Source organism: Brassica napus, chromosome C6, assembly GCF_020379485.1.
Source record: "Brassica napus cultivar Da-Ae chromosome C6, Da-Ae, whole genome shotgun sequence".
Taxonomy (NCBI): Eukaryota; Viridiplantae; Streptophyta; class Magnoliopsida; order Brassicales; family Brassicaceae; genus Brassica; species Brassica napus.
In genome coordinates, this window is record NC_063449.1 from 24,590,405 (window position 1) to 24,616,102 (window position 25,698).

General features: G+C 34.4%; 2 protein-coding genes across 2 annotated transcripts; one reads left to right on the top strand and one right to left on the bottom strand.

Moving 5' to 3' along the window:
• Positions 1–5,491: 5,491 nt before the first annotated feature.
• LOC106406936 (probable proteasome inhibitor) lies at positions 5,492–7,340 on the top strand. The gene is made up of 7 exons (XM_013847685.3): positions 5,492–5,739; positions 5,823–5,988; positions 6,067–6,216; positions 6,434–6,514; positions 6,629–6,808; positions 6,906–6,974; positions 7,059–7,340. Exons 1-7 carry the CDS (start codon positions 5,562–5,564, stop codon positions 7,135–7,137), a joined length of 903 nt encoding a protein of 300 aa, XP_013703139.2. The 5' UTR covers positions 5,492–5,561; the 3' UTR covers positions 7,138–7,340.
• A 12,638-nt stretch (positions 7,341–19,978) lies between these two features.
• LOC106410769 (universal stress protein PHOS32) lies at positions 19,979–21,480 on the bottom strand. The gene is made up of 4 exons (XM_048761056.1): positions 21,188–21,480; positions 21,000–21,109; positions 20,799–20,917; positions 19,979–20,274 (listed from the first exon to the last, which is right to left on the bottom strand). Exons 1-4 carry the CDS (start codon positions 21,360–21,362, stop codon positions 20,199–20,201), a joined length of 480 nt encoding a protein of 159 aa, XP_048617013.1. The 5' UTR covers positions 21,363–21,480; the 3' UTR covers positions 19,979–20,198.
• Positions 21,481–25,698: the final 4,218 nt, after the last annotated feature.

Below are 25,698 nucleotides of genomic sequence, written 5' to 3' on the forward strand. Positions count from 1 at the left end.
AGGGTTTTAGTTTAAACAAGCCAAACAATCAGATTTGAGTTTGAACAATCCTAACAATAGTTCTAGGTGATCAAATCAACCAATCAATGTTCAATTTCAAACAATCAAAATCGATTTTCAGAATTAGGGTTTTAGTGTTTCAATTTTATTAACAAGCAATTTCAATTTAAGGATGATCAAATTCAATCTCAATCAATCAATCAATCAGTTTTAATTAATCAATAGTTTTTGAATTAGGGTTTAGGGATTTCGAAAATTTGATCTTAGATCAAAGGGATTTGATTTGAGATTCAAAACCTTTAAGGTTCTGATTTTTAATTGATCAATGGATCAATCTCGATTTTTAGGGTTTGGGGATCGAACTTATAGAGCTTTGATTTACTCGCTTGGGGATTAATCTATTATCCTATGGATTTCATCTTAGAGATTATATTTTAGGGTTTTATTCTTTACAATCAACCAAATTAGATTCATTATGTTCTTAGAATTCGAAATACCTTTAGTTTAGTTGTTTGCAGAAACCGGACCACCAAGAATGAACCTCGAGCTTAGACACGATCGGGACGCGAGCTGAATCTATCGGATCGCGAGCGGCTCTGATGCGAACGGGAGCTGTTGTTGTCGGATCGCGAGCTGTCCTTGATGTAGGATGGAGCTGAGTTCGTCTAGGATCAGGAACGCCTTGGGGCTGGAGCTGATCAGGTGGACACGAGCTGGAACGGAGTCGCGGACGGATTAGGGTTCGTCGGGTTCGGATTAGGGTTCCAAAGCAAATCGGCGCGCACTGTATCTAGGCGTGAGGGCGCGTCGTTGGTCAGATCGACAAGCGGTTTGCACTGACTGATTCATCTCGGCCAGGGCTTCGATTTGATATCTTGATCGTTTTCTGGGTCCTTACGGTTTGGGAGAACGGCCTCTTCGAAGTTCCGAGGCAAATTCCTTTTCATTTAGGGTTTTAGCGACTTGGTTTTAGGCTCTGGGTGTTAGAGGCTATCGTGCTGATAACGTGTTGTAAACTTAAGGATTTAGAACTGTAAGTTTCTGTATATTATTAATGAATAAGTGTTCCCTTTATATAGGGGTTACAAGAGAGATAAATGAAAATACAATAATAGGAAATATTACAAATCATAAACATAAACGAATTATGAATTGGCAAGTTGTAGCCGCCTCTCTCTCCTCTCCAAGTCTCGCGGCCGCCTCTCTCTTTCTAGGATTGGGCCGTATCTCTCTTTAAGTGTATGGACCGGTTATGGATCGGCCCGATTATGGACATCTACCAATTGATTTATAACAATCTCTTAATTTTTTTCTGAATAATCAATCATGAGGTTCACTAGAATTTAAATGGCCATCGTCAGCTAACTTATCAATTTATGGGTGTCGAACAATCAACCATCTGAATTTCAAGTCCTTTACGTCACCACCACATACAACAAACGTGATTATGCTCTAGCGATAGGACCACCGATAAGATTACTCGGCCAAGGGAAACTCAATCAAGTACATATAGTGCATGCATGCTTTTAGGGTTGGGCATTTTATCCGTAAATTTGATCGATTCGTTATTCGTTTTGATCATACAAAAATTCTGGATATCCGTAAACTTTCGAAGCAAAGCAGATATTAAAAATCAATATCCGTTAAAATCGAAGCAAATCTCAAATATTAAAATTTTGGGAAGCGGATATCCGATCCGATCCGACAATATATAAATACTTGTATATCTTGATTATTTTTAAAGTTTTTAATGTATAAAATTATATAATTATTATTCTAACATATGATTTGATAAATTATATTCACATTATTACTTATATAAAAGTATTGTATAAAAGGAAGAGAACACATTTATGACAATTATAATTTTTTTCTTATGTTTTGTGTTATTATAATTGTTAACTAAGTTCAAAAAATTTACAAAATATGTAGATTCACTACTTCTTTTAATTTTTATCATATATATCATGTAAAAACATATTTTACAAAACAAATTTGTATCAAAATTTTAAAATTATTTGTATTAATCCAAACATGTGAGATATCCGTAAGTATTCGTAAATATCCGCAAATATCTATTTATTTTCCGGATATCCATTTTTTGAATATCCGTATTTTTTCCGAAGCAAAGTAAATCAAAAAATTAGATATCCGTGACATACGAAGCAAATCACAAATACCTTCCAAAACCCGGATATTTGATCTGTGCCCATGCCTGCATGCTTTCACACAAAAAGTCTTGTTAAGGACTTTGTCAAGAATCGATACCATTTTGTCCTAGCGAAGAATAAACAACAGATGATGACCGTGCTTCATTTTCTTTTGTTTTGGGAATTTACAAGTTAACTTATAGTATGCTCTTCTTTCATTGACGTTTTCCTTCCTGATCTTAATCAAATGCTCTTTAATGTCTTCATTTTTTTTTTCTTGTTTGAAAATGATGTTTGAGAAAGAGAGATGAAGATATCAGATTTCACATGATATTTGATTGAAAATACAATTAAACTTTTTTTTCCACTAAGTGGTCTTATGTTATGCTATGCACTGACGAAAACATATATACATAGTATAAATGAAATGGATCATAAGAAACACGTGTCATATAACCATATTGAAGCACCAAAAAGTATTGGTTGATATAGTCAAAAAACATCATCATTACCTTACAAAGTCTAAAGGCATGATTATTGGTAGAACTAATCTTTGAGTCCTTAGGTTATTTAATTAGTATTTTGATGTTAAGAGTTTTAGTTAAGTACAAACCTAAAAATATAGATTATTGGTAGGACTTTTGTAGAATTTTTAAATTATTTTATTAGTATTTTGAAGCTAGTAAATTAATTAATTATTTTAATTTTATTACATAAAAATAAAACATATTACATTAAAATAAAACATATTACATTAAAATTGAAAACATAATAAAAGTATAAAGTTGGGAAAAAAAAATTACAAAGAACATAAATAAAAGCAAACAAACATTTTTATTGAATTTGTAGATTGGGCAAACAAACAATTTTATTGAAGATCTCCAAATTTATCTCATATATTTTCTATCAAATCTTCTTTTAATTGTTGATGAATGTGTGGATCCCGAACTTCTTTGCGACGAGCAATTCTATTGCCGTGTTTTGTAGTCTTTTTAAAGGCAAATGTAAAATCCTCATCTTGAAATTCCTCTAGAGTCTGTGAATCTCGTTCATCTTGGACTATCATATTATGGAGAATGAGACATGCTCTCATAATATTTCATATTTTACTATACAACTTCTCAGTCATAAACTATCCAGGAACGAACGAGAAGAAACCAGACACAACATTTCGAAATCGAACACCATCTAGTACTATTAGTTTAAAAAACGAATTTTATCAAGTTTATAGAGCTCAATTAATCATCTACTACTATCAGTTTCAAAGATAATCGAATTTTATCAAGTTTATGTAGTTCAATTCATCATCTAGTGCTATCAGTTTCAAACTAATCATCTACTACGAGAAGAAACCAGACACAAAATTTCGAAATCGAACACCATCTAGTACTATCAGTTTTAAGAAAAAAACGAAGTTTATCAACTTTATAGAGAGCAAATAAATCATCTACTACTATCAGTTTCAAAGAAAATCGAATTTTATCAAGTTTATGTAGTTCAATTCATCATCTAGTGCTATCAGTTTCAAACTAATCATTTACTACGAGTTCCTCAATCACTGATAAACTAACAAGATTTTTTTCTTTCACACATCACCCATGATTCAATCACAAACAAACACATACAATCACAAACATCACCCACGATAAAATCTAAAACAACCACATACAATCGGTTACAACGACGAGGACAGAGGATTGAGCGTTACCTTGTTTTGATTCCAACCGGCGGAGAGATTAAACGGCAGAGAGATGACTCAGCGGAGAGAGGAAACGTCGGGAGACAGAGCCGGAGAGATAGATCGGCGGAGACAGATAGATCGGCGGAGATAGAGCTCAAGAGACAGATCGGGAGAGAGAGGAAACGTCGGGAGATAGAGTCGGAGAGATAGATCGGCCGAGAGAGGGAACGGCGGAGATAGAGCTCGAGAGAGGGAACGGCTGAGACAGAGATCGGGGGAGATAACGGTTCGGGTCAGACAGAGATCGGGAGAGGGAACGGGGTGAGACCGAGATCGCCGTCGAGAGAGAGAAGGGAGAGGATGAGAATGACTCGACTCCGCTTTCCCAACCCTAATCCGCACACTCCCTCGCGCGATGACACGTGCCATTAAGGACGGAGACAAAAACTTCTTAATTAACATACGTTTTCTTCATTTTTATTTCATTTCGATTTAATTTTTCGGTTTAATTCGGTAAGGACGCGGTTTGGGACGCCGATAATCATGCCCTAAGTACAAACGGAACCGGTCGACAAGTAATTTGGCATGAATTGCTAAACTAAAATCTTAATTTTATTATATTCCTAACGAATAGATTAGCGCTATTGTTAACTTAAACGAATGTGTGGATCAACAAAATATTAGTAATGATAAATTAGCAATTACTTGACATCAAAATTTCTATCAGATTATTAGAGAAAATGAACATTGTCAAATCTTTTGATTTTAAAATCAAACAAATAGATTTCAAAATCAAAAGAAGTATATTATTATAAATCAAACAAGATTTGCAATTAAAGTTCTAAGTTATCGTTTCTTCAAGCATATACTCTGACAGAAAATAAATAGCACGGAAAAGTAATACGACATCTAATTCATCATCTTTATGCTTATGATATATTTTTTTTTTTCTTCCGTGAGGTTTCTTGTTGTCCATAAAATTCTAGATTCATATTTGATAATGTATAAATTTGACAAAAGGAGCTTAGGAACCTCTATCAAATCAAGGGTGAACACATTGCTACTTTGATAGTGTTTCTTCTTGATATGTGGCTTCTATTATTTGAATCACACAATAATATGATAACTAATTCATTATGTTTGTATGAAAGACACATTTTGTTTCCACCTCTTTTGAAATAGTTAAGTGTAATCTTGAGACTTCGCTGCCACCGTCATATTATTGTATAACACGTGATTCTAAGATTTGTTTTAAAACCACAAAACCAAAAACAAAAAATTTGAAAGTGGATTTTAAAGTGACAGAAGCAATAACACTAGATTTGACTTAGATTTTCAAATCCACTTAAATATACAAACCCATAACACCCACTAGCCAAAAATGGTCTGTAATAGCTACTTAAGTTATCGTTACACGACGTTTTGAAATGAACTGACTCATCAAGCACCAGTGGTCTAGTGGTGGAATAGTACCCTGCCACGGTACAGACCCGGGTTCGATATGCGGCTTGTGTAATACTATGTTTTTTCCTAACTTTTTAGACTTGGCGAGTCCGATTCTGTTTCGAGGTAGGCTCAATATTTATATAACTTTAGGGCCTTAGGCCCAACATCTCTATGGCTGCCGTAGGCCCAATATCTATATAATATTTAGAAAGAGAAAACCGCTGCGACAAGCCAAAACACAAAAGGGTCGATTTGCTTAACACTCGAACTTTCCGACCGAATCGATGGCGAATTCAGATACGGTGATGCTCGTGATCAGATCCTCTCGGCCACAGTTTCGCCACAACTGTGACAAGATCGCCTTCGTAGTTCACGCTTCCTTCATCGCCTCCGGTTACAAGCTCGTTGCCACTGGAAGGCCGGCGTTCGCCGAAGACGCACTTTCTTCCTCTCCTTCCCAAGGTTCGTTGCGTTTAGGTTTAGGGTTTGTTCTAGAAATTTTATACTAGGGTTTAATTCTGATTAACTGGGTTTTGTGAATGTAGGCGAGGTTGGGATCGAGGGGTGGAACGAGTTCGAGGAGTACGCGTTTGTGTATGCGAAGAAAGGATCGAAGAAGATTCTGGTCAAGTGTTTGGCGATAGATGATAAGCTTCTTGTTGATGCTATAGCTGAAGGTGGAAAAGAAGAGCCTGCTCATCTCGAGATTGAGTATGTCTATACTCTTTTATTTGTGTTGGATCTATTCTTATGGTTCTGAAAGTTTGTTTTTTTTTTTTTTTTTGGCAGAGTTGGGAACTATGTTGCTGAGTCGAGAGAGGAAGGAGACTACGATGCAGAGTTTAAGAATCTGGGGAAGTTAGTCACTGATTTGCAGAATCAGATTCTGTACAAGGTTGCTGAAGGCCTTAAACCTGTTCCTCCTAGGACCCAGTCCAGGTAACCATCCATCCATCCATCCCCTTGTTCAGATGGATGTGACTTGTGTTGCTCAATGTGCAGAGTCTGCTAAATATTATTGTATCTTGATTTTGATGAACAAGGTTTTGCCTTGGTTCGTATATTTTTGCAAGCATTCGTTAGTTGTTGGACCAGAATGATTTATATGATTTTGTGGTCTTGAAGCGTCTTCATCTTTATCATTGGTTGCTTGCAGTTCGGAGACAAATGAAGAGCGTGAGTCTGGATATTACGTTAGAAGGCCTGTTCCGTTAGGTCCTCAGATTCACCCATCAGGGTAATAATACATCGGCCACTTGTGCTGCTTAGTTTTATTCATTGTGTCATGACTGTTTTCTTATAACATATTTCAGAAAATTAAAACTTGTTGCTTTTTGATTTTACTTGTTAGGGTGGTAGTTCCTCCGATCCCAGGCCCAGGTTACAGCGATCTCATCCCTGGCCCAGGTGCTGGAGTATACCCGGTCAGGGGTGGTTTTGGCGATGGAAGCATGCTTGTAGGACCGAACGATCCTCGCATGTTCCCTGGAGTTGGTGATCATCAACCTGGCTTCATGGGACCACCACAACCGTAAGATCTCACTCTCTTTCTCTTGCATAGTTGAACACAAGAAAAGCTCTCAATTGTTTCTGACAAATTAACCATGGACTTCTTTTGGTTTTGACAGGGGTGTTCCACCTCCTGGTGCTCGTTATGATCCTATCGGCCCAGGTTTTGAGCCAGGCCGCTTAGGAAGGTAAGTGGTTATTTTTTAAAACGTACTGATAAACTCCAGAATCAAAATATGTTATCTGACGCTTGTTTGTCTTAATCTTGATAGGCAACCTCCAAGGAGGCCAGGAGATATTCATCCTGATCTTGAGCATTTTCCCCGCGGTTTTGGTTCAGATTATATATAGTTCATCTTCAAAAGAAACTGTGGTCATGACCAACCACATGTCTGTGCGTTATGAGTCTGCGGTAGTGTCTACGTGCAGACAATAATAGGATCTAGTTTGCTTTGCTTTTTGTCCGAAATTTCTTTCTTTGGTTTTTATTCCGCAGCTGGTTGTGTTTTATAACTTTTAAAGTATAAATATAAATAAAGTTGTTCCTTATTTTACTTTTGATGTCTCTTGTTTCTTGTTTTATGAGATTATGTTATGATGATACACATGTGTATTAGTAGTTGTTCCAGATGACCCTCGTGAAGATATTGTATAGTTGTTGCTTCTAATGTGTGTTATTCACTGTTAGATTTTCATTTAAGGTACTCTGACATTTAGGTTTCTCAATTTTTGTTGCTTCGTTTCAATAGCTTCCTCTCTCGTTCTTGTAATATGGGCAAGAGTTATATGAGGTTTACAAGCTTGGTTCTGATCTTGAAGCCTGCAGGCTCAAACTTCTAGTTTTACTTCCAGTAAAACGTGTGCTCACAAGGAGCGACTTTTTTCTTTTATGGGCTTAACACGATGCAGTTCCGAACAAATTTAAGCAGATAATATGGAGTATGCTATGGTTGTTATTCTCTTTTCGTTGAGAAAACAAAATAATTTTTAGAATGGACTAGTACGAGTGCGCGTATTTGTTATTTAACTTGTGTTGCACAAATTTTTTTGGATTTGTACTTAGACTCGTTTTTTAACGAGTACTTTGCTATTTCGAGTACTTGATTAAAACTAAATTGCTTGCAAGTTACTTGTTCTATTCTATTATTTGCTTTTTATACCTGTGAACTATTTACGAGTTTTTTTTGAGTATTTAAGAATTATTTACTAGATAATATTCTATTAGAGATAGACATGAAAATTTGTTTTGTTTATTTTGTACTTAAAATAACCTGTGATTTACTTTAAGCGAAATATTTATTCATATTATAAAGAAGACAAATATATAAATATTTTGATATATAGGCTTTATATAATTTTTAGGATGACAAAAATGTCTTCTCTAAGAAAGTAACAGATAATAACAGGCCATAAAACTAAATTTTTAATACTAGTTGCTATTTAATATTTGACTAGATGACGTCGAGTATTTAAATATCAAGACGGATATGAAACAATTAACAAGTATAAGAAGAGTAATGAGTATTTTTGTCCAATCCTAAATGCAAATAAATCAAAAAACAAATCTGAACACGTATTTAATAGATCATGTAACAAATACCAAGTAACGGAGCAAGTGATGAGGCAAGTAACAGATCAAGTACTAAAAATAATAATGATACTTGATACTTGACTTAGTCTTGCAAATAATGATAAATTGTCGATTTGTTATTTGCATTGACAACACCGAATACTTGAATTTTTAAGAAGGGTACAAGTAAAGTAGCGAGTTTAATACGAGTAACAAGTAATGATGTCCATCCGTGTATTTCATAATGGGTACTTTTCTTAGTTTGTTTGCAACTAGAGTCACAATGGGCAACATAAGCACATTTCCAGATTCCGCTTTTTGGACGAAAATGCTTTACCTAGTTAGAAATATGATTAGGTTTTATAGTTTAGTTTAGTTAACTGATTTGATAGATCTCTTATATATTAATTGAAAAACATTACAACATTGTTTTATAGTCACGTGTCACCATGAAAACGAAATTCAGAATTCTTAGAAAAATAGGTTGGTCTATCTTAACTTATATTATATTTTTTTAAACTAACTATCAAATTGATAAATAATGTACAAAAGAATATTCTCCCACTTTATTTAAATAAAAGTTACGGAATTACCAAATATGATCAACATATATATGAGAATTAATGATTATGAATAATAAATATTTAATAACAATTTTTATATCTTAGCTCTTTTTTGTTTAATCTTATATTATTAAAAGATACTAAACAATCACATTAGCCATATAATAATTTTTCTTTATATGTTATATTTTGAATTTTAAAACGACTATAAATTACTAAAAACGTTAAATATCTCACACTAAAATTTTGTGATCAATGGTTTAATTTTTTTTTGTTATAACAAGACAAGATACAAATGATCATCAATCATATGAACATATGACTCTCATTTAATAGGTATTCATATTATATATTTATATAGTTTAAAATTAAACTATATAACATATAAAATACATAAATATGTTAATTTCTAAATTTGTATTGAAAAAATATCGAAACTTTGATATTTTAATTTTAAAATTTGCAATAAAAAATTTGCACATTAGAAATTTTGTATTTACCATATGAGTGAGAATTCTCAATAATAAATATTTATATTAAAATATACTATATATTTATGTCCATGTCATTGAAATTTAGTTATATACCATATAAAACAAATAAAATGATTGTGTTGATGTATTTACCAAAAAATATCGTAAATAAACAAGAGGTATTGTTTTGATTTATGAGCTTACTCTAATTTAATTATATACATAATACATAAATGAGCACAAATAAATAATAATATATAAAAATTAATCTTATATATAACGTTCATCCCCCACAATTGCGCAGATCTTAACCTAGTTGTTCATTGTTTTGAATTAAAATATATATAAAACGTGTGGTTGCAAAGAAATATGATAGAAATGTAATAAAATTCTAATAATTTATTTTTATTTTAAAATTATTTTTACCTCATTATATTATATTCTTTATTATTATTTTAATTAAAAAAATATAGTAACATAACTTTGGTGCAATATTTATTGTTATGTATGTATTGTATTGGTTTATTATGTGTTTTATTGTAATTTTTATTATTTAATTTTATCATGTGTTTTTAAATTGCTTGTAATAAGTGTTTTGAAAACCAAATCGGTGGAACGGTGGATCAAACCAGTCGGACTGTGACTCGTTCTTCTAATTGGTTCCGGCTTGTGTTATAAATTAAATTTGAGTTAAACCGGTAAATCCAGTCAAAAACCGGTCAAACTCGCTAAAATGGTGACCTGGTTCGATATTAGAATCCGGTTTTTTTAAATTCAAGTTTTAAAAAATCATAGAAAATTAATATTATTTTCTAATATCTATAAAAAAATAAATTAGTTTTAGTCATATTTTAATTCATTTTAAAAAAAATTATATTATTTACATATCATTTTAGATTCTTACAATGATATAAAATTGTATCAAACTAATTTATAGCTATACTAGTTATAATCATTGTAATAAACTGTTTGATCTGCGTGATATATCTTTTTCCCCTGCATGATATACTTGATCTGCTCTGCGTGAATTGTTTTAACTTTTAACCATTCGAAGCAGAAAGCTAAGCTAAATATGAATCACACAATTAAAAGAATCAAAGAGGGAGTTTTTAATCACCTAGGTCATCGATATTTGAGTAAATTAAGACTTTAAGTTTTGGGATCACAATGTATTGTTTATTAGGTTTCTTAGTTTTTCTTGAGTTAAGAGGCACCAATATCTTTTCCCCACGAAAAAAATGACCAACAAGTAGAATGCGGCCTATTATAAAATTAGAAAGGCAAAAAATATCTAAGTGTTATAAATCATATGATGTCTATAACCAGTCCGGTCCATAACCGGTCCAATACCTAGAGAGAGAGAGGCGACCACGCATGGAAATAGAGAGAGAGGCAGCTTACCTAGTTAGAGAAAAAGAAACCCTATTTCATTTTTCTTGTATTTGTATACTTTCCATATTTATGTATTTTCTTTTATCTCTTTGTAACTCTCATATATAAGGGCACCTTATGATTGAGTAATAATAACAAGAACTTACAGATTCTAAATCCTTAAGTTCACAACACGTTATCAGCACGATAGCCTCTAAAAAACCTTAAAGCTAAAAACCAGAAATCGAAAACCCTAATCCTACCCGACGAACCCTAACCTGATCGCGTCTCTTGTTCCTGCAAGCGTTCCCGTCTCAGCTTCATCCGATCAGCTCCAGCCCCAAGGCGTTCCTGATCATAGACGAACTCAGCCTCAGCTCTTGACCAGGACCGTTAGCGATCCGACAGCAACAGCTCCCGTTCGACGATCAGTCGTTCGCGATCCGACAGCAAACAGCTCATGTCCAGCTCGCGTATAGATCGTTCCCGTTCGTGTTGCAGCTCGAGGTTCATTCTTTGGTCGTCTGGTTCATCAAACAACTAAGCTAAAGGTAATTCGAATTCTAATAACATATGAATCGAATTGGGTTGATTGATAAAGAATGAAACCCTAAAACCTAATCTTTAAGATAAAGCCATAGGGTAATAGATCAAACCCCAAAGAGTAAATCGAAGCTCTAAAAGTTTGATACCCCAAACCCTAAAATCAAAATTGATCTATTGATCAATTAAAATCAAAGTCCTTAATGGTTTTGAATCCCAAATCAAACCCCTTTGATCTAAGATCAAATCGAAACCCTAAACCCTAATTTTTAAAAAAAATCGATTTTGATTGTTTGAATTTGAAATCTTGATTGATTGTTTTATCACATAGAACTGTTGCTAAGATTAATATCGAATTTGGTATTGAATTGATTGAAACCCTAATATTGATAGCTTTGATTAAAATCACTAGATCATATCATCTCGCGGCCGTGCAGCCTTGTTGCATTCATACCATAACCTGATCACATTGATTAATTGAAATTACACTTAGAAACCTTATGCTAGGATGGTATTGAATTAAAAACAAGTGGCCGTATGATTGTTCTTTTGCTTGGCCGAGAGGTTTGTTTGTATTGATTGCATCATGAACTGATAGAAATCATCTATGCTAGGATTGCAATTACACAACAAACTGAATGCATTTATACTAAATTGAATCTATGGCCGTGCGGCTTGTTTCCTATCTTTGGCCGTGTGGCTTCTTCTTGGCCGAGAGGCATCATCTTTGGCCGTGAGGCATATTGATTGTGTAAACATTAATAATATTCCTAAAAGACCTAAAATAATTAAATCTATGATTTCAGATGTCAAAAATCAACAACTTTGATTTTGCTGCCCTAAATCTCTCTGGAGATAATTACCTTCAATGGGCGCTTGATGCTAAGATCATCCTTAAATCCAAGGGACTCGGTGAGTGTATCACCGAGGACAATAATGCCAGTGAGAAAGATCGTTACAGAGCCATCTTGATCATTCGCCATCATCTAGCTGAGAGTCTCAAAGATCAGTATCTGACCATTGAGAATCCACTAGATCTTTGGACAGAATTAAAATAGAGATATGATCACCAGAGAACGGTGATCTTACCTAAGGCTCGGTTTGATTGGACAAATCTCAGAATCCAGGACTATAAGTCTGTGGACGAGTATAACTCGGCACTGTTTAAGATTGTTTCAAAATTGAAACTGTGTGGTGAAAGTATTACGGATCAGGATATGCTTGAGAAAACCTTTTCCACTTTCCACACAAGCAATGTGCTGTTACAACAACAGTACCGTGAGAAAGGTTTCAAAACATATGTTAATCTTATTTCTTATTTCTTGTCTCTTACTCGCTGAGCAGAACAATGAATTACTGATGATAAACAGTGAGATGAGACCTCCTGGCTCAGCACCACCACCTGAAGCACACACCACTGAGGACAATAAAGAGTCCCACCATGTCCAAAGAAACGACCATCATGGCCGTGGTCGAGGAAATAGAAATGGACGTGGCCATGGACGAAGTTCCTTTGGCCGCGGGGGAGGGAATCAACATGGTAGAGACCATGGGCGTGACCGTGGCTCATTTGGAAGAGGTCATGGTCGCGGCCGTGAATCTTCATTCAAACCTCAACACTCGACCAACTCAAGCAAATCAGTGTGCCATAGGTGTGGAATGGGAAATCATTGGGCTAAGACTTGTAGGACTCCCAAGCATCTAGTTGGCCTCAATCAAGAGAGTTAGAAAGGGAAGAATCCTGAAGCCCATATGACTTATCAAGATGATGAAAATGATTTCAATCATATAAAGACGATCTTATGGATTATGAAACTTCAGATTGATTTCGACATTTGTAATCTAAATTATGTGTTCTTTGTTTTGGTGTTTTTCATTTCTATGTTGTCATTTCTTTGAACTTAAAACTTAATAATAAATGAATGATTTTATATATGAAGTCTCTAAGTAGCATCCTTTTGAATCTTGTTTTTAGAAATGAACGAGAACAAGGATGTACTCGTTGTGGACAGTGGGTCAAGCCACACGATCTTAAAAGATAAGAGATACTTCATACACCTAACTCTTAAAAACGCCAACATCTCCACCATTGCGGGTATAGCTAGTCTCATAGAGGGTCACGGCCAGGCCAATATCTTGTTGCCTATGGGTATACATCTTGAGATATCAGATGCCTTGTATTCACCCAACTCTAAGAGAAGTCTATTAAGCTTTAAAGACATTCGAATGAATGGATTTCATATTGAAACAAAGGGCGAAGGAAACAAAGAATTCCTCCAAATCATTGATCTCGCCCAAGGTCATAAGAAAGTTTTAGAATCCATACCCGCACTATCTACTGGTCTTTACCATGCTAAAGTCAGTATAATCGAGGCCAATGCCACTTTTAACAAAGAGGCAATCGACAATTTCATTCTATGGCACGACCGGCTTGGCCATCCTGGTTCGACCATGATGCGTAAACTGATCCTGAACTCAAACGGCCATTCCCTTAAACGAATTATCCCTAAGCACCTAAAGGAGGATGGGGATATATGTTGGATTTTATTATCCCACCATTATAAAGTATCCTGAGCCAACTATGGGTGATTTATTTAAGGCCAGATACGCGGATTGTCATTTCAATGAATCCGAACTTCCAACATTAGGGGGAGATAGCAGTAAAATGGTAAAAGAAATATCATGGAATCAAACATACATATCTTGGCAAGATCCCCGAACTCAAGAATGTGATCTAGAAGTTCAAAAGATCCTACATTTACAAAAGCTAGCTAATCAATTGTCAGATTCCTTTGATGGCCCGAATAGAGTGACAAAGTCACATATACCAGCTGCTAATGCACCAATAAGAATTGATGTTCAAGAGGGACACAATCAAATTGCTACAGAGTCTAGACAACGTTTGAAACGTGGTAGACCAATAGGTTCCAAAGATAAGAACCCTCAGAAAACAAAGAAAGGTGTTGAAATGGAAACCGAGGGACATGATATCCGAGACACGTCCGCGGCTGATCTGAAACCCCGGGACACGGCGGTGGTCGACCCTGATGCCCTAGATGTGGCTGGCTCTGATGTACCAAACAATGATGCTTGGGACGCCAAGCTTCATGGTACTGAAGTTCCTGATAATAATGGGATCTCAATAAACTATATCTTGTCTGGGATACAATGGAACCGAAAGGATGTCGACATCGATGATATATTTGCATACAAGGTAGCACTTGAACTTATGGATGAGGATCATGAACCCACGTCTATTTATGAGTGCACTCAATGATCAGATTGGATCAAATGGAAAGAAGCTATAAACGTGGAGTTAGACTCTTTAAAGAAGAGAGGTGTTTTCGGCCCGATAATCCGAACACCATTTGATGTAAAACCAGTTGGATACAAATGGGTCTTTGTGAGGAAAAGAAATGAAAATGGTGAAGTCGTGAGGTATAAAGCCCGGTTTGTTGCACAAGGATTCTCACAGAGACCAGGAATCGATTATGAGGAAACATATTCCCCTGTGGTGGACGCAACAACTTTTAGATTCCTGATAAGTCTGGCCATAAGAAAAAACTTAAACCTGCGGTTAATGGATGTAGTAACTGCATATTTATATGGTCCACTGGATAATGAGATTTACATGAAAGTCCCTGAGGGTATTGAATTGAAAAGCAAAGAGAGTTCTCGAGAACAACATTGTATTAAGTTGAATAAATCTCTTTATGGACTGAAACAATCCGGTCGAATGTGGTACAATCGACTGAGTGAGTACCTAGTGAAAGAAGGATATAGAAATGATCCGATCAGTCCATGCATTTTCATAAAGAAATTCGAAAACAAAGGATTCATGATCATAGCAATATATGTTGATGATCTGAATATCGTAGGAACCTCTGGAGAGATTTCCCAAACGGTTGAATACCTTAAGAAAGAATTTGAGATGAAAGATCTCGGGAAAACAAAATTCTGTTTGGGATTACAACATGAGTACATAAATGATGATATCCTTGTGCATCACATGGCATATACAAAAAATGTACTCAAGAGGTTCAATATGGCCGATTGTCATCCTCTGTCCAGTCCCATGGTCGTGAGGTCCCTCGGCCTGGATACTGATCCATTCCGTTCTATGATTGACGTTGAAGATGTCCTTGGTCCCGAAGTGCCATATCTCAGTGCCATAGGAGCTTTAATGTACTTGACAACTCACACACGGCCTGATATAAGTGTTGTCGTGAACCTACTATCTAGGTTTAGCTCATGTCCGACCCAAAGGCACTGGAATGTGATTAAACATGTTCTTCGTTACCTGCAAGGAACGAAAGACTTTGGTCTACTTTATACTAACCATAACAAAGATGGTTTAGTTGGTTTTGCTGATGCAGGCTATCTATTAGAGCCACATCATGCTCGATCATCGATAGGTTATGTCTTTACACATGGAGGTACGGCCATATCATGGCGTTCCATGAAGCAGACGATCGCGGCCACTTCTTCGAACCATTCGGAAATATTGGCCATACATGAGGCCAGCCGCGAATATGTCTGGTTGAGGTCGATGACCCAACATATCCGATCAGATTGTGGGATGGCCGAGGGAATAGATGTCCCGACCGTGATGTATGAAGACAATGCAGCATGCATTGCTCAGCTCAAAGATGGCTACATCAAAGGAGACAGAACAAAGCATATTTTGCCCAAGTTCTTTTTCACTCACGATTTGCAAAAGGCTGGAGAGGTCCAAGTGGTCCAAGTACGTTCCAGCGATAACTCAGCCAGCCTGTTCACCTAGTCACTTCCAACTTCTACATTCAGGAGGCTCACGCATCAGATTGGGGTGCGTAGACAGAAGGATCTTCAGTGATGATCAGAACAAGGGGAGTATACATGTTGTACTCTTTTTCCTTCACCATGGTTTTGTCTCACTGGATTTTCCTGGTAAGGTTTTAATGAGGCAACATCCAAAGCGTATACAATCCCTGTATGGTTATGGCATCCAAGGGTGAGTATTATAAATCATATGATGGATATCCATAACCGGCTCAGTCCATAACCGACCCAATACCTAGAGAGAGAGAGGCGGCCATGCATGAGATAGAGAGAGAGAGAGGCAGCTTACCTAGTTAGAGAAAAAGAAACTCTATTTCCTTTTCCTTGTATTTTTATACTTTCCATATTTATGTATTTTCTTTTATCTCTTTGTAACTTTCATATATAAGAGCATCTTATGATTGAACAAGAACTTAAAATTTTAAATCCTCAAGTTCACAAAGGTGTAATTTTCTTTTTCATGTATTATTAATATAGTTATTTATTACAGTCACAATACAGATTAAACATTATATCATTATTCATATACTATAGGACACACGGGGATACTGTTGGAAGGCTTTTGAGATGTAGCAGTGAACTCCAAAGCTTCCTCCTAATGAGTCTCCTCATCCTTTTCCTCGATTAACCATGCTAATAAGAAACAGAAAAACATGATATTAGCAGTATTTATAATATTATCGACACTTCACACGATTATGCATGGTTAATTAATGATATAGTTTTGGTACGTTACGTATATATGTACTACTTGCATGAAACATTAGCTTGCTTTCTTTGAATATAAAGCATATTTTAAATGTCTAAAACATAAATTAACATTTATAAGTTACTACTACTTACGTCCGCACTTGTAACCAATGGGGCGATTAGCGAAGTTACAGCGTTTGGGGATGGTAAGAGCAGTCTCCGGCTGCACGCCTGAGGCTTTAACCGTGTCGGAGAGTAGAACGGCGCAAAGACATTTTAGGATTCTGAGCGAATCTTCTGATCTGAGCACAGCAACCTCCCGGCACGGCTGCAGGGCCGGCCCTGGGCCAAATCTTCAAGATTACTCACTTTCTTCAAGCATAATAGATGGTAACACGCGATTCAAGTTGCCAACATTGTCTTTTCTCTCTCCTCTCTTTGGCGATTAGAAAGGCGATAGGGTTTTCCTTTCCACCTCTCGCACCGACGGTCTCCGGCCTCACGCCACCGTCGAGAATTCCTCACCACACTCCTTTTTCTGATTTCTCCTTTGCTTCTCCCTGATGGGGAAGCGAAAGAAACCTGGCCCCTTTATGTTTCCTCCGGCTTCTAAATTTGGTCGGATTGCTATGCTAGCTCGTGGATCTCCTTTGGTACGAAAATTGAAGGAATTTTCCGGCATCTCCTCCAGTTCCGATTTGGCTCTGTATAAGGATTTCGAATCTCACTTTCCCTATATAATCTTCTGATCTGAGCACAGCAACCTCCCGGCACGGCTGTGGGGAAGAAAGTGAGTAATCTTGAAGATTTGAAATAATAATCTTGTTTGTGTGTTTCAAATGGATTCGTGAATGTGTGGTTTATATAGGGAAAGTTTTGTCTGGATTCAAGGCACTGGTGGTAGTGGAGTAAGCACTTGAGTGAAGAGGAGGTATATTGTTCTTACCAACAACAGAAGTTCCAGGTGTGGAGCTGAGAGATCACTGAACAAACCTTTTAATACTTATTTTATTTATTATTGGCATTATCAAATGAAATGGTGGGGTTTGTGGGAGTTGTGTCATCACCGACCTTGGAGCTTTTGAATTGGTGTTAATGGCAGATGATATAATGATCTTTTTAATGTTTTTTTATTCTTTTTCTATTGCGTTGGAAGCTTCATACAGAGGGTTTGGTATAAACCGAGGAAAATTTAATTCAAGGACTAAACCAAATCGGTTTAGGGTTAGTACTTGAGTTGGCTACAAGAATATTTGTTTGTGTACTCTTCGACGCAGAATAAGAAGATGTTATTAAGCTATAACTCAAAGCTATCTTCTTCTTCATTCGTTTCTCACTAGATTAGAATTATCTTTTGCCTACAATCAGGTGACAATCTCAGTCTTGCAGAAGTCTGTTATTATTACTAGAGCATGTTAGATAAAGCATTAAACTAGCCCATTGACAGCAGCGGATTTAGAAAATATTTTGAGTGGAGACATAAAAAAATTAGTTAGTTTAAAAATATTTGTATTTAATAATATTACATATTTTTATTTAATAATATTACATAAATTTATTTTATTTTAGTAAAGATAAAATTTAAAAGAAAACATAGAGAGATAATTATACTAATACAACTAATATATTTTTATATCTAAATGAAGAAAACAAAATGAACCCATTACGGGCATTACCCAAATGAAATGGAAAATATTAAAACTATTTGTTTGAAATAAAATAGTACTCCCTTCGTTTTTAAATGTAAGTAGTTTTAGCAAAAAGAGTTTGTTTCACAATATAAGTAGTTTACATATTTCATTGCATCTTTTTTATTTATTGGATATTGTGTGACCAATGAAATAATGTTAGGTTTTTAATAATTGGTTGAATTAATTAATTAAATGATATATTCTTTTAAATAATAATTTTTTAAATATTTGTGTTTTTAATTAAAACTATTTACAGTTAAAAACGAAGGGAGTAGTAACTGAGAAAAGAAGGAAGAACAAAGAACAGTCGACAATAAAAAAAAAGAAAAGTAAAAGAACAAAAAAGTAATGAGTATAACACGTGACAAAAAAAATTATAAAAATAAATAAAGAAATGAGAAGAAAATAAGAAGGAAAGGGGGTAAAGAGGAGATTCGAGCCTTCGTTGAGTGGGGGCAGAGTGAAAATTTCAACCAACCAAACTGTAGAATCATAAAAGTCTGGATGTAATTAAATTTATTTTTAGTGTTAAGTGGTGGCAGTTGCCCCCTTTCTGTATAACGTAGGTTCGCCGCTGGCCATTGACAAGAATACGGCCAGCTTCTTTTCTTTTTTCTTACTAAATGTTTTTTATTGGTCTAAAAAGTCACTTTTATGAAACTTTAAATTTATTGATCATGTAAAAAGTTTATATACAAGCTAATCTCCAGAGGATATGAATGAAATTTGTATCCTACCTATGATTGCTAAACCACCTCTGTAGTAGACCCTGAAGCTTCAGCTTCGCTTGGTAATTTGTGGACACGATACGATTCCTGATCACTTTATCAACAAGGCGTGCAAGCTGACCCACGGCACGTGACTGCTGCTTGTGCCTTCCTCTCATCCCTCTCCAGCCAAATGTAGTAGACTGAAATTTGAAAAGCTAACCTCAAAAGAATAGAAGAATGGTTATTCCAATAAGGACTAGCGGCACTTGTCATCAGAGTTCCAACCATTTCTAACCAGAGTGTAAAAGTGTATGGACTCGCAAAATATAAATGATCCTGCGACTCTTCGGGTTCACCACAAAACACACAACCTTGAATTTGCCTCCAATTTCACATTCGTGTACCTGTTGCCAATCTGTCTTTAACACAGAACACACAACCTTGAATGGCCATCTTCTTTCTCCTTCATTAACCTCATTTGCTTCCGCCTAATTTATTTGTATTTTTTTTCTTTTTATCGATAGAAATTGTTGTTATTAGTTATGAAATCTAGAACATATGTTTTTCGATTTGTTATTTCTCTCTGCCTTGTTCATAAAATTTGGATTTTTTCCTTGTAAAATATTATAATGTTTGTCTCCATCAAGTTCTTGTATTTCTAGCACGAGCTACTTTAAACTATTTTGGATCTTATACAAATTGTTTAAGCCGATCCCACCGCGTGTTCATGTGGACATCACATGGGGTGGTCCCAGCAAAAGACACCAAATATACTTCATATTATTAGGAAAGACACCAAAAAGAAATTTAACAAAAATCTCTCTGCTTACACCAAAAAGAAAGAAAAAACTACTATGGGATTTCATATATTGATATTATTTTAAATAGAACAAACACAACCAAGAAAAAAGGTTCTTTTATTAAAAACATAAATTGCGACATTATTTTTGGCAGAACATATGAGATAAAGCCATCTCTTTTTAGTTATCCTTGACAATGGTGACAGGGCAAGGCGCGTGGTCGATCACAAAGCTGCTCACGCTTCCCATTATTATCCTGTTTCAATATTTGAACTAGATTAGCCATTTACACGCCGTAAAATAGTATCATCACGCATTTGCAGAGAAAAAACAAATTAGCAGTTTTAATTAACAAAATAAAAGTTAACTATTGAGAAACGTCAGACATGTATGTTATGAAAACGTGTAACCGTTGATATTTTTTGGATTGCGTGAAAGTGTTAACCATTGATTAGATTCTCTTAAAAAAAATCTGAATAGAATGTTTCTTAGATAACAGATAAAGACAAATTTTCAAAGCTAAACTTAACACATAACTACTTTCGGTTTTTCTGTGAGAAACCTTATCGTTTTTCTGTGACCTTATCCACTTTCGGTGGGAAGTCATTGTCATGGAAGGAATAATACTTAAACGTTAAATGGATTTTTTTATTAAAAAAAAAAAATATATATATATATATCAAATGAAATGGAGTTTTTGTGAAGTGAAATGAAATTAAAAATATTAAGTTTACAAAAAAGTGAAATGGAATTTATGAATTAAAAGAAGTAAAGAGAAACCTTTGAAGGGCACTGAGTCCTCTGCTTCCCATGACAATAGAATCAAGTTTGAGTTCTTTAACAGCATCAACGAGCTTCTCTCTTGCATCTCCCCAGTATAGTTTTGTCACTACATGCACCTATTATAACCAAACCGGTAATTAAACGTCGCAAAAATGTATTTTGATAAAGATCAAGTAGCGTAATTATCTATTTAAAAACCTCTTTCTTCCTTGAACCAGTGTCGAGCATGTCAAGACATGCGATGTCGATCTTGACACCGTAGTTCTCCATGATCTTCGGTTCCCTAAACTCAACCAACGGTATGAGAGCTGAATCACCAAGTTAAAACCGGATTAAACCGATATTTCGATTTCAAAATTTCCAAAATCGGATTAAAAGAGACTTACGAGAACCGGATTCGAGCCAGAGGGCGTTACGAGATTCAGCTTCAGAGGTTGGTAGTGTGTGGATGATGTAAAGTGTGTCTCCTTTGTCAGCTAAGTTCTCGATGGCCCATTTGAGTGCGTTCTTGCTGCTCTCTGATAAATCCATCGCGATTCCGATCTTCCTGTCTTTAGGCATCGTTCTTGGTTTTCTTGATCGAAGTTGGAAAGAGTTTTGTTCAGATTTTTACAGAGAGAGATGCAGAAGAGTTGTGAGAATGTAGCTTTCTAGCTACGGATATTAAAGTTATAGGGTTTGAATAAAGCAGAGCCAAAGACAAAGAATGAAGTTTCGACGAAGTTTCGTCTGTGGGATCCATTGGTCGCATCTAAACCGTCCAATTTCAACATCGTACGGTAGTATAAGAAAGTATGAGATTTTTCTATTAATGAATAAACTTAAATTGCTAATAGTTTAGATGCAGTCTTAAATACTAAGTAACAAAACTTTAATATATAATTAAAGTTTAGCAGATTGTTTGAATATACTCCGTGTGGTTCATAACAAGTGGAGTGCATTTTGACACTTTTTATTAGTCAAAAATATTATTTTAAAATTTAAATATAATTTTTATCGATTTAAAAATTAATACTAACTACTAAATGTATTAATTTTATCTAAATTGCTACTGATTAAGTAGTTATAGTTATTAATGACATTTTATCATTTTCAGTTTGTGTACAAAATGTCAGAGTAATACTTTTTTGTTTTAAAATAATACATATTTTAAATTTTCACATATATTAGTAAAATATATTAAATTTTAGTATTAAATGATATTTTTTTCTGATCATTTATTTCATATAATTCTGAACAAAAAAATTGGTAAATAAAATTATTTTTAAAAAAGTTTACAATTAATTATTATAAGTTAAAAAATATATTACAAATATGAAAATGTATTTTTTTCTTTAAAACATGCATGTATATGAAATTATACAAGAACCAAGTCTCACGATTTTTATACTAGAAAATGTCATAATACCGGAAAGCCATTTGGTAACTTTTGCTCAAAATGCATGAGTCGACGTGTTAACATTCTAACTATTCATATAGATTCTGTCACAATTAGGGCTGGGCAAAAAACTCAGATCCAAAAAACCGAACCAAACTCAATCCGAAAAAGTAGTATCGAATCCGAACCGAAATTGATTAAATATCCGAATGAGTTCAAAATTTTGGTATTTAGAGAACCGAAACCGAAACCGATCCGAACCGAAGTATTTCGGGTACCCGATTATATCTGAAATTGATTTATATACCTATATATATTAATTATTTTTAGATTTAATATATATCAAGAACATCAAAATATATAAGATATTTTTAACTTGTCCAAAATACTTATAAATATATACAAATAGTCAAAATTAACATGTCTAAAATAGCTAAAGTATACTCAAAGCACCAACAATACTTATTGATTCTCAATCCAAATATTCAAACCAAATCAATTTATATGTTAATTTTAGGTACTTTGACATATGCTATTCAAATTTATATGTAATATATTGTTTTGTTTATAGATTTTGAGAAATTTAAAGTATATAATAAATTTTGAAAATTTTAAAATAATTTAAATGGGTTATCCGAACCCGAACCGAACCCGCAAAGATCCGAACCGAATCCGAACCGAAATTTAGAAATATTCGAATAGGACTGAAATCTTTGAACCCAAAAAACCGAAACACAAATAGACTCGAATCGAACCTGAATGGGTACCCAAACGCCACCCCTAGTCACAACTCTAGTAATTGGCCAAGATATAGTCATATAGATAGCTTCACATCTCTCATTTGATGCGCTAATATCTTCTTTATACTTCTGAGAATAGAGTCGAATTTGACATCGGCACGACCTGTTCTACAGCATCATTCGTGAGCCGTTGATTAGCATCTCATGTAGCCTCCAGCCTCCCAATTATCTCAGTACGTCCCACAGAGCTCCAACACCTTCAGCGTGAAATAGCCACTAGTCCTTTAGAAAACAAATAGATAGCCGCTAGTCGAAATAAGAAAAAATTATTTTCCATGTGTATCTCATCTATGGGCCTTTATTGGGTATTTTAATGAAAAACTATATCCACCACACTGTTTAACAAATCATAAAGAAATGAGAAAAGATTTTTTCTCCATTTACATTTCTAATCTGATTTTAATTTACTTTTTTTAAAATCTGATTTTAATTTAATTTGTTTCCAACACATGATTAGCAGATATGCTCTAAGATTATGTCACAAATTAGTTATCTAATCCAAGTGCTGAAGACTAAAGAAAAAAATTAGGTCTTCGTTTAGTTGGCCTAAACTCGAAGATATCAATTCAGGAAAAAAGAAATTATTTTAACATTTTTAAATAATTTTAGGGATTGAAAATCTTGAAATTGTAAATCACCCTAAGTTGTAATTGAACTTGACATACGAAAAAAGAATAATGTCGCAGAAGTGACTAATATTCAATTACAAACGGAATAATATAAACTAGATTTTGACATGTATTTTGAAAGCGGGAGATTAATCTCTTTGAAAACATAATTCTATTTTAGTTTTTTTTTAGTCTAATAGGGATTGCAAATTGAGGCCTATCTTGTTTTATGAAGCTATATATTCAGTTGCATTTTTGGTTTTGAGTCAAGCATGGATTATTGTTTGGGTATTTTCAGGTTTTTAGGTAGGGAATATATCTTGTTTCATTTTTGTTACTAGATAAATTGTTTGTTAAATTGTTAATAGATGATTGGTAGATGAAAAACTGAAATTTAAATCAAAGGTGAATTTCTTTGTATATATCACTTGCATTATATGTATCCATTTTACACATGCATTTCCAAGTATTGACTACTCAATTTTTGATACCCTAAAATGCTATTATATAATATATGTAATATATTCAAATCGATACAAGAAAATATTTGTAGAGTATCGGGTTTTATATTGCAAGGTTTTGAGTTTGTTAGATAGTGTTTAGACTTTATGCCGCTAGACCAATGAACGGTTGCAATATTCATAAAAAGGGTACGTAACCTTAGTAAATAACATTACTGTCAATATTTATTCACATTATATTAGTTGGTATGAGGAATATTTTAACGTGCTGTAACAATACAATTATAATATTATAACTAGATTTTGATCTGCGCAACCGCGCGAGTGTTATCTTCAATTTTTATGTATCAAATTGAAAATCATATTTTTAATTGTGTGTACATGACTCATGGTTATTTAAACAAATAAAAGGAAATGGTATATAAATCATGTGTCATTTGATAATTTAATAGAAAATGATCCAACTTTTTAGTGTATATGTTTATTTGACAAAACAATTAGTATTCTTATATAGATTTGTAAAGAAAAGTAAAAAAAACATATGTCTTATAGCAAAATGATATAACATGTTTTTCTCAATTTTATATTTGAAAATTATCTTTATAGTTTGCATACATTATTTATACTAATTTCATCAGTTAATTATGTAGTTAAAAGCCTGACGAACACTATTATATATGCATACTTGAGTGCATCATCTTAATCATTTCAGGTGACAAAGTTAGATTATTGACCTCATTGCGAAGATGAGCATCAGAAGAGCTTTCACCTTTCCTACTATTCCTACACATTGGAAGAATAAGCAAGGCTCCCAACAACAAAGTGATCCACCATTACGTTTCTTAGTAATCAAATTTGACTTCGAGCAAAACATGGCTTAATTCTTTTCAGTTAGATTCAACTCTCATCACAACTGTAAAGAACCTAGATAAGGAAAGTTATTCAACTACTAATTCAATGTAAACTTTCAAGGACAGTGGTAGAGCAAAAGATGAAGTCAAATAATTGGGCAAGTCAAGAATAGAATAAGGCTTAAGCTTACCGCTTCAACTATACTTGCTCCCTCAAGTATCTCATCTAGTTTTTTGACAAAAAGGTAAAACTGTCAAGTTTATATTTTTTCCGTTGTGAGAAGACTCTGGAACCCAATCAGCTGTTTTCATTAGACTATTCAAAATCTTATGAGGTAATCAGATGAAGAAAACAATAAGCTGACAAAAAACAAAAAGAATATCGATAACTTTTTCAAAATATGTAGACTTCTTCTAGGTAAGGTCTTAGTGGATATCTTTAAACAAAATCCAAAAGCAAGCTCTAGAAATGACAATAATATGTCAGTTTTAAAGTCAACTCGGTCTGTTTAAAGTTAAATGCAACAAAGAAAAGTTTAACATTTTGAAGATATAAAGCTATTTTTGATCCCATTTCATTAAAGAATAACACAATTTAAACTTAGCCCAAATTTAATAGTATTTATTACCACTTTAAACTGAGAAATGTAACCGGGCCTTATCTCCGGTACTCTCTACAAGTTCTCACTTCTTCAGCCCCCTCCTTTTCTACAATCTGCAAAAGATTGGGACTCCTATAAGCATAACAATGATTCATTTATCAAGTGACCAATCGTCAACGTTGAAGTCGTACATGCAT

Excerpts from the sequence above, each read along its gene's own strand:
- LOC106406936 (XM_013847685.3), top strand. The coding sequence starts at position 5,562 with ATGGCGAATTCAGATACGGTGATGCTCGTGATCAGATCCTCTCGGCCA. Across the intron at positions 5,740-5,822 it reads TTCTTCCTCTCCTTCCCAAG|GCGAGGTTGGGATCGAGGGG; the intron begins GTTCGTTGCGTT and ends TTGTGAATGTAG. Across the intron at positions 6,975-7,058 it reads GAGCCAGGCCGCTTAGGAAG|GCAACCTCCAAGGAGGCCAG; the intron begins GTAAGTGGTTAT and ends TAATCTTGATAG.
- LOC106410769 (XM_048761056.1), bottom strand. The coding sequence starts at position 21,362 with ATGCCTAAAGACAGGAAGATCGGAATCGCGATGGATTTATCAGAGAGC. Across the intron at positions 20,918-20,999 it reads CTGGTTCAAGGAAGAAAGAG|GTGCATGTAGTGACAAAACT; the intron begins GTTTTTAAATAG and ends TGGTTATAATAG. Across the intron at positions 20,275-20,798 it reads GGACTCAGTGCCCTTCAAAG|GATAATAATGGGAAGCGTGA; the intron begins GTTTCTCTTTAC and ends ATATTGAAACAG.